At 39.2% G+C, this 14,193-nt stretch overlaps 1 protein-coding gene across 2 annotated transcripts in view; it reads left to right on the top strand.

Annotated features, from left to right (window-relative positions):
• The window catches only part of KIAA1324L (KIAA1324 like), a 99,795-nt gene extending 86,065 nt beyond the window's left edge, over positions 1-13,730 (top strand). Inside the window, exon 20 of one of the 2 annotated variants that reach the window (XM_003782635.1) lies at positions 10,090-13,730. In XM_003782635.1, the coding sequence (XP_003782683.1) occupies positions 10,090-10,149 (60 nt within the window). In that variant the 3' untranslated portion in view covers positions 10,150-13,730. The remainder of the gene's footprint in view (positions 1-10,089) is intronic. The other variant, XM_012811437.1, reaches the window with a different exon arrangement.
• Positions 13,731-14,193: the final 463 nt, after the last annotated feature.

Here is a 14,193-nt window from a genome sequence, read left to right as displayed (position 1 = left end):
TTTTAATCATTAAATCATTTTAAATCATTAAATCATAATTAAATCATTTCTTTAATCATTAAAGTTTTAAATTGCACAGTGTTGAGTGGTGTAGTATTCCGCTCCATCCCAACCTGGACGTGAATCATCCCTTCGTCCAACAGATCAACACTGAATAAACTCCCCACCCCTTAGTTACTTAGTAGCTATCCTGATACTAGTGGGAAGAAAAAAAAAAACAGTAAATGTAGGGTTTGGTGTTATCTTTGTTTTCAAGCATCCACTGGGGATCTTGAAACTTATCCCTAGTGGATAAGGGAGAACCACTGCATCTCCTACTTTTGATACATGGGCCATGGTAGGGGTAATTTTTCTTTTGATCTAGGCTAGGATCATAGCAATCCAACAATCCAGTTGGATTAATCCAGTTACATTATCCAGATACAATGCGATGTATCAGTGATCGTGCACATCATCTTGTGCACTTCCCTCCATGGAAGGCAATTATATTGTCATTAACAATATATGGATAATGAGTCGATGTTCTGAATGACTTCAGTGGCTGAGTTGGTATCATTCATTATTTCAGCTAAAGTCAGAGACAGATTTGGAGAACTACCCACAGGATGAATGTGAATAAATTATTCACTCATCTTAGCAGGTCCTTACTGTTGTATAAGGGCTGCAGGATCTATTGGGGGGTGTTTCCATAAACAGTTGAAGATATTTTATAATAACTCCTAGGCTGCAGGCTACCATCATTTGGGGATGGAAGTGAGTTAATACGTGATTTACACATACGAAATTCAGTGTGGAGATACACATGATGCCCCTGGAAAGACAAAAAACAATGTTTGCAATTGCTGGACACACTGAATAGGACCTACATTACTCAGGCAGCCCAGGTTGACGCACATGTGAGTGGCTTCCTTGCTGGATAGTAAACCTTAGATTTCCAATTCATCTCATATAACTGTGTCTCTTTTTGTCTTTGGGAAGACTGCTTAAGGAAAGTCAGTTCAAAGTTTGTCTACACTGCAAACTTCATCTACCTCTTGAAGTGACTGAATGTCGGCCATGGGAATGGAGGTATTGATTTGTATTCTTCTGGGGCAGGGGCTAAGACCATCCCTCCCTGTTTTGGGTAGATTTTTTTCAGCAAATTTAAGGGGAGTAGCAATGAAATTTTGGTTAGAGAATGTGGTGTGAGTCTGGCAGTACCAGCAGTCAGTTAAGTTAAAGGTACTTGGAAAAGTTAGAGCCATATCAGGCATTTTTCTTCATAGGAAAGTGGGTGGCTCTGAAAAACAATTATTGGTGTTTCTCCTTCCTTCATATCTCTCAGAGTTTAAGGTATCTCCGTGCCCACCAAGTGCCTCATTATCAGACCACATTGTTGTCTCCTTCTCTGCCCCCAAATCAGTTCTTCATACCTCAGTAACTATAACTTCACCTTATTTCTGCTCATCCCTTACTGGCACCTAGATCTATCCTCCAAATACTTATGTACAAGAGGGACATGGGTATTAAAAAAGCCATGGATACCCAAAGTACACCCACCTTTGTTCATCTGGGCTATAGTAGGGGGACTTGTGACCAGTGTATTCAACAAGTGGCCATTAGTGATCAAACTGCCTTACTAAGATGTGTGGACCAGGAGAAGTTGGGACATAGAGTCAAACATCTTTTTGAGTCAATTTGTGAGAAGACCCTCTGATGCTTACTCAGTAACCCCATTTGCCTTTAGGACAGCAGGAAGTGTGGAAGGTCCATCAAATACATCTACACTCAACTCATTTCTGGGTAGCTTTTGTGATTAAAAGATACACCATTGTCAGAAAGCAAATAGTTCATAAAGCTACAAACTTTACACAGATTTGTTTCAAGGTCCACAGTGGTGTGACTAGAGTTAGCTAATCAGTTTGGAACAGCACTGCTGATACTTAACAGGTGTCAACAGTGATGATGCACCACTGATAACCCAAAGAAGGGGCCAACAGTATGCTGTAATCAGTTGGCCAGGGAAAAACTGGTCAATTTTTGGGATGCTCCGGAGTCTGGCATGCTATAGTAACCTCTGCATCAGGAAAAGAGTTTTTTACTTTGTGCCCATCTCTGATGGCAGATGCATTACCATGTTGGGTGAGAGGAACAATCCACGAAGCATTTGTGGCCCTCTGTCTTGTGCAGTCTCTATCAGCAGATTTAGTCTGTTGGGTCTTTTTCACAGGATAGGTCCTTATTGGGGCTACCTACATAAATGGCAAAGATGATTTGATCAGAAGCTAAATTTTAATTCCAGAGTGCATGATCCCCAAAATGGCAGTCTATAGTTTTCAAGGTGACATACAAAACAGGCCATTGGCAATATCTCAAAAGTCATTGAAACTATAACAAGGTTTATTAAGGGAAGGATTATCTGAATCTGTGAGTGTGCTTTTGAGTTCTGCCTCCTGAGCCAAGTGGTTTTGTTGGTTTTCAGTTATGCATATATGAGGCTTAGCTTGAATATCTGTAGCAGCCATTGTATACCACTGGGTTTCAGCTTAGCCAAAGCTTCAGTGAACCAGGCCTAGGCATGTCATAGAACCTAGATGAATCGAGGGCCCCACTGAGCCAATGGTTTTGTGGTTTTGTTTTGGGGAGTGTAGTAGGGGTTCAGGTTTCCCCCAAAGGGTATGTGCTGCTGTATTTTCATGTCAGGTCAAGATGGCACTGGGCTCAGACCAACTGCATCTTGGATGTTACTCCATTTATATTTGCTAACCAACGTTCATTGGGCAATTTCCACCTTGTTGACCCACATTAAATGGCAGTATCAGATTATAGTGTTAAAAGGTCTATGTGGGAATGACATTCAGTTTTGACTAGAGCTCAGTAACAAAATAATGGCAGATTTTCAAAGGGCTATAGCCATGTCAAGGAGATGACAAGTCTAACACTCTGCGGGTGTCTCTAGGGTAAGATTGCTGCCAGTTGCCAGAGTCTCCAGTTGGCAAAATGATTAATTATTCACAGAGAATTATATCACAAAGTTGTTACTAAGATTGTGAGGCCAGGCTTGGCATTCGTAGCTCAGTGGTTAGAGCACCTGCCATGTACACCAGGGCTAGTAGGTTTGAACCCATCCTGGGTCTGTTAATCAAACAACAACAGCAACAAATAGCCAAGTACTGTGGTGGGCACCTGTAAGGGAGGCTGAGACAAGAGAATTGCTTGAGTCCAAGACAGGTTGCTGTGAGCTATGACACCATAGCACTCGACCAAGGGTGACTAAGTGAGACTGTCTCAAAAAAAAAAAAAGGATTGTGAGGCCACAAAAGTAGAGAGTATGTCTCAGCATTCTGGGCAGCTTTTAACAAAGCCTATTTATTTGGGCCCAATTTAAGGGGTGCTCCTTTGTGTGTTAGCTGATATAAAAGAGCAAGTAGGGAACTCAGATGAGGCCCATGCTGTCTCTCATAGCAAAGAGTCAAGCAAGGTTCTGGGTTTTTTCCTTGACTGCTGGATAGATTTAGCATTGCAAATCTGCCTACATAGTCCAAAGGAATTTTATTTAGTTGGCAGGTCTGTGAGTTTTGTGGGGGTTTGTCAGCCACCTCTGCTAGTGGAAGTGTAATACAGCAAGGCTATTGAGATGGCCATGTCCACCTTGACAACAGGACATCATTTGGATCATGACTGTTTGGGGCATCAGAAGGTAGAGGAACTTGTGGGAAGTCCTAGCCCACTCATTTGTTGCAAATGGCAGAGGAGTTAGGAACCTCCGGGGTAGCCTTTTGACCCTTCTCTACATGTGGCTGTTCTTGATCGGGGAATCTCCTCTAGCACTCGTGGGAGGGGGAAGTACAAACATACAACATGAAGTCCTACTGTAGACTCAGAAGGAGAAGCAACAGCAGTATCTTGAATGGCACAATAGAGCCCCTCCACCAAGTCACACTATCTTCCCTTTCCTATGTCAAACCTTCTTAAACCACATTATTTGAGTGCCCTTTTCCTCCCATAGGTTCAGTCAGATAGGATGGTGACGTGGGTGTCTGCAACCAATGGAATCCTATGCTTGAGAACCCCTCTCTCAGGTTCCCTGGCAGACTCAGCTGGGTGTCTGTGGTCTTCACTCCCTTTCTGTCACAGGGAAGCTTTGGTCCCTTTCCCAGTCATTTTCTCCTTGAAGCAGCTGAAGTCGGGGTAGACGGGGAGGGAGGGATGAAGGGTGCAGAGGGAAAGAGAAGCTCTGTGACAGCAGCAAGATTTTGGCATTTGCATTTGTTTTTGAGCAGCACAACAGCTGCTCGTGATCCAACCAAATTTCCAATGTTTGAGGCCAACACAGGAGTCCTGTGTTTAATACCACGGTTATCATTACTGACATCATCTTTTTCAGCTTTGGGGCCCCGTTGAGTCAGAGGCTACAGCCAGATTACTTTCTGTCTGAACCTGCAGTTTTATGTCCTTTTGTTGATTTGGACTTAGATACTAGAGCCTTAAGAAAGAAAAAAAGGATCTATCTTAAGTCAGAGTATTTCTTGTTCTATTGTAGGATATTTAAGTTAATGTCTGGTTTTAACATAAAAGACAGGGGAAATTTCTGGGCTGGAAAAACTGACTATACTAACTTACTGGATTCCTTTGGGGCAATTTCTTTTCTTTTCTTTCTTTCTTTTTTTTTTTTTTTTTTTGAGACAGTCTCACTATTTAGCCCTTGGTAGAATGCCATGGCGTCACGGCTCACAGCAACCTCAAACTCTTGGGCTTAAGCGATTCTCAGCCTCCAGAGTAGCTGAGACTACAGGCGCCTGCCACAACACCTGGCTATTTTTGTTGTTGTTGCAGTTGGTGTTGTTTGCTGGCCTGGGTCGGATTTGAACCCACCAGTCTCGGTGCATGTGGCTGATGCTGTAACCACTGTGCTATGGGCACCGAGTTGTTTGGGGCAATTTCTCATTCTTCCATCTTATAAATCCAGTCTGGGGCAGTAAGAGCCCAAATACTAGTCAATGCTTCACTGAGTGTCTGTATGGGAATTCATCTCGGAAATCTCCAGAGAAGGCCATGGCTCCATAGTTGTATTTATTACTCACCATAAAATCTCTGAGACCCTCTGGTCATCTTCAAATGGATTAAAATTGGCATGATAGATTAGAAAAGCTGTGGAGCTCTAAACTGGCCCGTCTGTTGCCATTCTTATTTACACTGAGTCCTGCCAAATCACCCCTAAAGTGAACCAGCCAAAATGCCACTAATTCACCAGATTTCACTCAATAAGTTATTTCCACTTTCTCCCCAGTTAGTGTTCATTGCAGATGTACGTCTCTAACTATTGTCTGAAAGAGAGCAAAACTTTCTTTCCCCACAGCATGAATTTTAGTAGTAGTTATCCCTTGGTATAAGTGGAGGATTGGCCCCAGGAACCCATGTGTGGCAAAATCCACTCATCCTCAGGTCCTGCAGACAGCCCCGTGGAACCCACGTACACAGAAAAGTCGGCCCTTCATATATGCAGGTTTCAGGTCCTGCAAATACTGTATTTTCAATCTGTGTTTGGTTGAAAAAGATCTGTATGTAGGTAGCCCTGATCAGTTCAAAACTGTGCTGTTTAAGAGTCAACCATGGGGCACACCTACGACTGATGCCTGATCAGTGCAGAAGAGGAGAATTAACAACTTGCAGGGTCCCTTCAGGCAGCTCAACTGTGAATTCTTTAATATACTTCCCAGTACTCAGCCTGAAATCACCTCCCAGTTCTTCTTGGAGTATAATAAGAGTTTTCTCCCTGAGAAGTTTCAGTGTACTACACGTTGTTTTGAGTAGTAATTTTAGTCAGCATAACAATTGTTTTACATTTAAAAAATGAAATTTTGAAATATTACAGAAAAGTTGAAAAAATTATACAGTGGTACAGTCATATACCCACTATGTAAATTTTGTTATATTTACTTTTTTATATATTTCTCTATCTGTGCATCCCTTTATCCTTTTATCAATACAGCTTCTGTTTTTGACACGTTTCAAAGTAAAATTGCAGACTTTCATACACTTCATCCCAAACACTTCAGGATATATATCATTGATGAGAATTCATTATTTTAAGTTTTTTTACGGTGAAATGCACAAATCATAAAAATGCAATTTAATGTATTTTGAGAAATGCAGATACATGTACAGTCTCACATCCTATCGAGATACTCGTGTCACCTCAGACAGTAATCTCATATCCTTTTGCATGAAGTCTGTTCCTCAAAGGAAACTACTGTAATGATCGTTTAAAATCATAGATTATTTTTCATCCATTTTGGAACTTCATAAAACTGTAATCACGTGGTAATACCTGTGGTTAAATTTTCTTCCACTCACAAAGATGCTTTGAGATTCATTTAAACAGGAATAGATTCTTTTTTCTTTCTTCTGTTAAACAGAAATAGATTCTTTTTTCTTCAGAAGTAGTATACTGCTCCTAGTGTACATTGTGTGGCTATATCAGAATCTACTGGTTCTATTGCTGGATACCTGTGCTATTTCCAGTGTTCGACTATGAATAAAGCTGCTATAAATATCACTGTACATGTCTTATTGTGTGTCTATTTTTGAAAAAGTTTGTTATGTACTATTTCATAGAGCAAAACGTTTATAAGTTTATTAACTGCTATGTCAGGTAGGTTTTTTTAATCTTATGTACCCTATTTGTGTACTAAAGGCTATACCTTATTTGGAATTTCCCTAGTACTGCAATGAATTTGTAGGGTTTTAGTTATAGATTTATTTTTTTCTGGACTTTTCTCACTCAGCAATTTAAAAAATATCTTCAATTTTTTTTCATTTTTTAAAAAATTTGTTTCATTGTCATTTACGGGACACTGTAAGATATTTTGCTAGGTTTGGGGACTATGTCAAATTGGGTACAATTTCTTATCTCAAATACCATCTGGAATATTGGAGAAGGACATACCACGCACACATAAGCACACACACACACACACACACACACAAACACACACGATTATCCAGTATGGAAAGAACAAGCATAGGGTCTCTTGGAACTCTGTTTGCAAGACAGTGGGAATGTGGTAGGGTAGGTACTGACGAGGTATGGAGAAGCTTCTGAGAAACATTGACTTTTGAGTAGATTCTTAGTAGAATATAGAGCTTATAAAGAATTTAGAGCTTACTACTCTCCCGTGTGGTAGCCCTGTTTAAATCAACAGACCTAGAGAGGTTCACTTATTTGTCCAGGGGCAAGTAGATAGGGATTAGAAGCCACATCTCCTGAGTTCCAATCCGTGTTTTTTCCTTCTACACTGTAGTATTTAAAAATGTTTTCAGAACCATTGATCAACAACTTGTATGTGCTAGGCCGTGAGTTGTGTCAGGGGAATTAAAAAATGAGCCAGATAATGTAGTTCCTGCCATCAAGAAGTCACAGCCAGTTGGTGGCACTCCTTAAGATACACACACACACACGGGGATATATTCCACCATACCAGCAATAGAAGCAAAACCCCGGGAGAATGCGGAGGGTATGGCAGCTAAAGCCCTGTGGTCTCCACATGACTTTCTAAAGGGTTTTCAGTATGTTACTTTCAATATTGTTTTGAGGATAACCAATAGGTTTCTGCCTTCTCTCCTTTCAGGGACATGTTGAATCAAACTTTGAAACTGTTTTAGCTTTCATAGGAATGTTATAACCTAATTATAGCCTTAAAATATAGAAAGGGAGGTAGGAGAGGAGGGGGAGGGGGATGGATGGGGGAGGGAGGGTGATGGGTGGGGTCACCTCTATGGTTTATCCTACAAGGGTACAAGTGAATCTTTCTAAAAGCAGAGTATGAATGTCTTAACTCAATAACTAAGAAAATGACATGAAGGTTATGTTAACCAGTTTGATGAGAGTATTTCAAAATGTATGTGAAAACACCACACTGTACCCTGTGATTGCATTAATGTACACAGCTATGATTTAATAAAAAAACAACAACAACAAAAAAAAGGCTGAAAAAAATCTCAGACTTCCTTTTTAGTTCATGGCTGATGATACCCTGAAGTTCTTTCCTTTAATGTGCTGTGAGCCAGCCGAGGGCAGATATTTTCTTGTACTCACTTTGGCATCCCTGATGTCCAGTCCTGTTCCTGCAACACACAGAGTGCTGGATAAATGCTTGAATTGTCAGTGGTTATTCTAAAAAATTGTTAAGTGTTAATGATCATGAGACTTCAGGCAAGTCAAGTCTGCTCCCCCAGAGGCTTGTCACCTCAGCAAAGGCAGGAAAAGGTGAGGTTGGTGTTTATGCTGTGAATTTTTTCTGTAGTCCCTTTCCTGTAGCCCTAAAGCTCTTGGACTTATCACTCACATGAAAGCAAACACAAAAGCAAACTTCCCCTTCATGACAGCTACTCAATCTCTACTTCCTGTTTTCTCATTTCACGACTCTACTTCAGATGCACATCTTTTTTTTCTGAGACAGTTTTGCTTTGTCACCCTGGCTAGAGTGCAGTGGCTTCCTCATAGCTCACAGCAACCTCACATTCCTGGGTTCAAGCAATCCTCCTATCTCCGCGACCTGAGAAACTAGGAGTACAAGCATGCACCACCACATCTAGCTGATTTTTATATTTTTTTTGTAGAGACAAGGTCTTACTCTCTTGCTCAGGCTGCTCTTGAACTCCTGGCCTTAAGCAATCTTTTCTTTTTAGCCTCCCAGAGTGCTGGGATTACAGGCGAGGGCCACTGATCTCAGCCTTAAACCCACATCTGTTTGTAGTAGGACTGATTGTTCTTCTATTTAGTTTATTTTACTTCAAAAATAATCATAGTTCTCTTCGTCTTTTTTTTTTTGGAGACAGAGTCTCACTTTGTCACCCTCGGTAGAGTGCCACGTCACAAAGCTCGCAGCAACCTCTGGCTCTTGGACTTGGGCGATTCTCTTGCCTCATTGTCCTGAGTAGCTGGTATTATAGGCGCCCACCACAACGCCTGGCTATTTTTTGTTGTTGTTGTTGTTGCAGTTTGGCCGGGGCAGGGTTTGAATCCACCACCCTCAGTATATGGGGCTGGTACCCTATTCACTGAGCCACAGGTGCCACCCACATCTTTGTTCTCTTTAATAGCATAGTTCTACCACATTCCAGCAGCCTTCAGAAAGGTTTCTCTAACTTTAACAATAAAAAGTTAGGGAGAAACCTTATCTCCTATATCTCTTTTTCCTCATTAAAAAAAGAATTTATTTTAATAGGCTATATATATTTTTTGAGACAGAGCCTCAAGCTATCCCCCTGGGTAGAGTGCTGTGGCATCACAGCTCACAGCAACTTCCAACTCCTGGACTCAAGCGAGTCTTCTGCCTCAGCCTCCCAAGTAGCTGGAACCACAGTGCCCGGCTGTTTTTTGGTTGCAGCTGTCATTGTTTTTTGGCAGGCCCAGGTTGGATTCGAACCTGCCACCTTAGATGTATGTGGCTGGCACCTTAGCCACTTGAGCCACAGGCACCATGCCAATAGGCTATATTTTGAATGTATGATATACTAACATATTGCCAGTATTGATATATTTGAGTTAAAATTTTCATCTGTTATCTAAGATGATGTGTTTAATATCTTTAGTAGGTATGTGCCCAAGAGATATTTCTACAACCTATCAGTGAACCCAAATAATCTTATGTCTTAGGAGCAGTCTCGTTTATTTCTGCTGTCCTTTTCCATGTCATTTATTGTATATTGTCTTGAGAATATTTAGTTTGTGTCAATTCTATTTTGTCCACAATTAGCATGGCAAGGTCTTTGATTTCAGCACCCAGGTCAGGTGTGCCCTCAGGAAGGGTCTCAGTGGTTTCTTCACAGGAATCACAACTACATCTTTTGGTATCTATTGCAATCATGTGTTTGCTTCTATTTTGGATTTGTCTGTCTTATCTCTTGGACATCAAAGTGCCCTTCAGGGTAGGCATCCTATTTGTTTTACATCTACTACTCTCCTTTAAATGTAAAATCCTAATCGTAAGCGGCAGGTACATAGATTGAAATGATTTCTAGAACTTTCCTTCTGGACATGTAAGATCCTAAAATCTTATATGAGAATATCAGTGACTTGATTTTGTTTTTAATATTTTTTCTTAGGAAAAAGAAGACCATTTTGAATCTGTTCAACTGAAATCCTCGAGATCCCCAAATATATGAAGAGACAGTGCTGTAGTCTGCAGACTAAGAACTGAGAAACCTGCTCTAGTTTTACAGGACCATATATTAGGGCCTGTCCTCACACCCGTCGCATTGGTGATGTCACTGAGGAGGGCCGCATCACTGAAAAGGGAAGGAGGTTGAGATGTTTGATTGCCTTATCACATGGTCAAGTACCTTGCCAAAAAAAGGAAAACAAATGATTTGGATCTCAACTGAAGATGAAACTCAACTCAGGAAGAGATTTATCTGTATATACACATAACTGAAAACCAAGTTTAAGCCCACCAGTGCACTGCTGATGCATGCCACATAATTAATGGGGTGACTTTTATTCTTCATGATGTCTACATAAATTGTGCTATGGAGGGCAGATGTGAGCTTACGTGCTGTGATCCCATTTATGTTTTTTCTTTGTATGTATTTTGGGAAAGATTGGAAAATTTTCTTAAGGTATGGTTATTTTTCCCTTTATTTATTTTCTTGAGAGACTTTAAAACAGCTTTTCTATTAAAAATGATGAGCAATGAAGACAATAAATTTTTCATTTTTTTCCATAGGGTATCTTCTCTTGATTTCAGAAACTTAAATGATCAGCAATGTTTTAGGAAGAGTTAGCGTGTGCTGGAGTTATCTAAACTTAGAATTGTCTTTGAAATTCCATACTTGCTCAAACTGGTAAGAAGGGCTTGACTGAAAGTGTGAAGGAATCATAACACAAACGAACAAAAGGCAAGAGGAAGCCTTGACCGTCCATTAATACAAACAAGGTGGTACTATCACATAAGTCAAATGGCTTAAAAGAGTTCATGTAGTGCTGGAGGTATAGTTTAAAGTAAGTGGGAAAGCCTGCTTATCAAATCACTAGCAATATGGTGGAGAAGAAAGTGAGTCTGTAAGTGCAAATAGTTGTAAAAATGTCCTTGGGTAATTTCATCCAGAAAATGTCAGTGGAACATTTGTCCTATGTCAAGAGCTGGATGGTATAGGGCTATTTTTCTGCTACAATACACTGAGAATCACCATTTTCTTAAAAGTTTTTTTTTTTTTAAGCCAATAAAGCAGGAATCCAATTTTGGGAAATTGCATATTTGTATTCATAATAAGAAAGTGGTTGTACCATAAAGCAGTTATGAAATAAGTATTGTTCCTATTCAAAAGTAATCCAGGTAATTGTAATATTTCCTATGAATACAATAACAGGTAATGAGTATTATCTCAATTTGGATATTCAAAAAAAATTTGAATGGATTTGACTAATTTTGCTAACTTTGTGTAAATCTTAATTGTTTTAGAACTGGAAAAGAGGGGAGTTTCCTGGCCATTGATGATCTAAGGTGCTCTGGTTTGTTTCCAATAAACAGTAATCTTTATAGATCTTAATTCAGATTTTTAAAAAGACTCGTGATTCGCTGAGAGAGCCAGGGAATATGGGTAGAATTTGTTGAAAGGTTTGCCCCAAGAATTTTAGTGAAGTATGAGTTGTAACTTCTGATTCTGCAGGCAATTTCTTTATTTTTATGCAAAATGGAAGAAAAATGAGTAATTGTGCTTATTTGGGCAAAACACTAAACCATCCTTTTACTATTGAATGCATGTTTTATATGTATGTCTACTGTTCCACATATGAGTATATGGGAGGTTATTATTCTTGTATTGTTTGTTACAGAATTCAGAGAGGGCATCACTTAGCATAAACTTCTCTTGCATTTAATTTCTTGAGTCTTTTGCATAAAGAAGAAATTATTGCATAGCTCATTGTTATCCTGCTAACGGAGTGCTGAGGAGGCTTTCCTCATCTTGATCAAAATTTAAACAGAAGATTAGAAATGCATTTGAAATGCGTCCTTTCAGAGGAACCCTGGTAAAATTGTATAGACTGGACAGAGTCAGAAAATTTCTAGAGAGTCACCTGTCACTTCTCTTCACCTTCAGCTGTGCTCCTTATGTATGTTCCAATCCATAAAGATAATTGGGATTTGCTCCCAGGTAGCTTCTTTCTTCTCCTGTCACTGGGCTACAATCTTTTACATGTCAAAAATGCCTTAAATTTTAATGAACTCTCTGAAAATGTCATTGATATTGAAGAATTTATTTATTTTATTTTTAATTTTAGATATTAAATGGATTTTGTCAGCTCAGTCCCATCTTTCCTTTGGATCTCAGTGGCTTGCTATTTTATTCCAAGCACAGAAGCAGCATCAAAGAAAGAATATCTTGAAAAAATACTCATGCCAATCCTGGCTATAAAATTCACTTTCGTTTTATGTCTGCCCTTTGCAAAGCCCAATGAAATGCTGAAAGACATAAACAAATGAATCATGTGTCTGTGACTTTTCATTGACATTTGTTGTTCCTTTCCCCCTATAAGTGGGGGGGAAGAGAGATTATTTATTATTTTTCTAATAGGCACAGTTTTGAAGCCTTAAATACTTCACTAAGTCAACTGTTGCCTCTATCTTTTAGCACTCTGTCAAAACATATTTCAATCAGTTTTCAACTGGATGTGACCCTGTCTTCTATGGATAAATTATATCATGCCATTTAACAATGTTGAGCAATTTGATATGTGTTCACTTGATTAAAAAGACTGAATTTTATTATTATTGACTTTCTTCTCTCTTTAGTTACTAATAATCAAATCCTGTCTAGAATTAAAAGTATTTCATAGTGTTTTTGTTTAGATGTCTGTCTTTATTTTCTTACCCAAGGGAAAAAAAGGAGATTTAAATTTGTTATGTGGAAGAATTGCTCATGTTCAGTCATTTTCCATCTGAGGTCTTCAGGTCCCCAGGTGGTGGGTCATGATTGTGCTTCTTCAAGACCCATCTGGCCAACTGTCATTTAATGTTCATCAATACAGCCAATTCCAGTAGCTCATGGTCATTTCTAATGGGAAGCTAATGAATAGCTCATTTCTCTCTTCCTTATTAAAATAAATTCCCTGGGGTTAGGGGTGGGAAGATAACTCCATTGGCCAAGCTTAAAGACAATGTGCTGCTCTCGTTTATCTTTTTACATGAATAGGTAAGGTAGAGTAGATCTTCAGAGGGCCTGAAATTCCTTCACATCTATTTGATGGTAATGAATGTTATCCCTGGTTTATAGGCCCAAGGACCAAGTTAAGGTTGCCCTAAGGTACAGTTCCTGATGGGAATAGACTTTTTAAAAATCTCAATAGTTGTCTCATTCTTGGGAAACTAAAATTTAGTTTGCCTTCACAGTAACTGGTTACAAATTACTCTCTGAATTTTATTTATTTTGGTTTAACATTTTTTAAATGAGTTCCTTTAGGATCATAAATGAAAGAAGTAGAACTTTAAGATGGGGGTGAAAATCGAAAAGAAAATTAATTACTATTAATATTACAATTGATATTAATATTACTATTGCACTTGTCTAGATCAGAGGGCAGTGAACTTTTTTTGAAACCATCAGGTAATACATATTTTTGGCTTTGCAGGGTGTGTGGTCTCTGTGTACCTACTCAACTCTGCCATTGCAGCAGGAAAGCAGTCACGGACAATCTGCAAACAGAGTGTGGCTGCATTCCAACAAAACCATATTTAGGGATGCTGAAATTTGAGTTTCATTTAAATTTCATGTGTCATGAAATATTCTCCTTTGGATGTTTTTCTAACTACTTAAAAATGTAAAAGCTTTCTTAGCTCACAGGCTTTACAAAAACAGGTTGTAGGCTAGCATTTGGCTTGTGGGTTATGATTTGCTGACTGCTGGTTTAGATCACTACAACCTACCACCAGCAAAACAGTTTAGAAGAATCTGTTTGTACACAGGTTTTTTGCGTTTATGAGCTTACCACCTTTAGAGTTTGTCCAGTCTCTAGAGTTGTTGAAGAAGAAAATAACACATCACCTGGCCTTGGTGATTTAATCACCTACCTAATCCAAAGCCAGATACTCTCCTAAATTCCCCCTTTGTAATTCCAGGGCTCTATTATGAATAGTGATTGGCAAATGATAAGACTAAATCAAGTGAATTAATTCAAAGTCAATTAGCAAAGTTGATTTAAAAGCTTTCAAA

Source organism: Otolemur garnettii, unplaced genomic scaffold, assembly GCF_000181295.1.
Source record: "Otolemur garnettii isolate 467f Iridium unplaced genomic scaffold, OtoGar3 scaffold00005, whole genome shotgun sequence".
NCBI classification, from domain to species: domain Eukaryota; kingdom Metazoa; phylum Chordata; class Mammalia; order Primates; family Galagidae; genus Otolemur; species Otolemur garnettii.
This window is presented reverse-complemented; position numbering and strand designations above follow the sequence as displayed.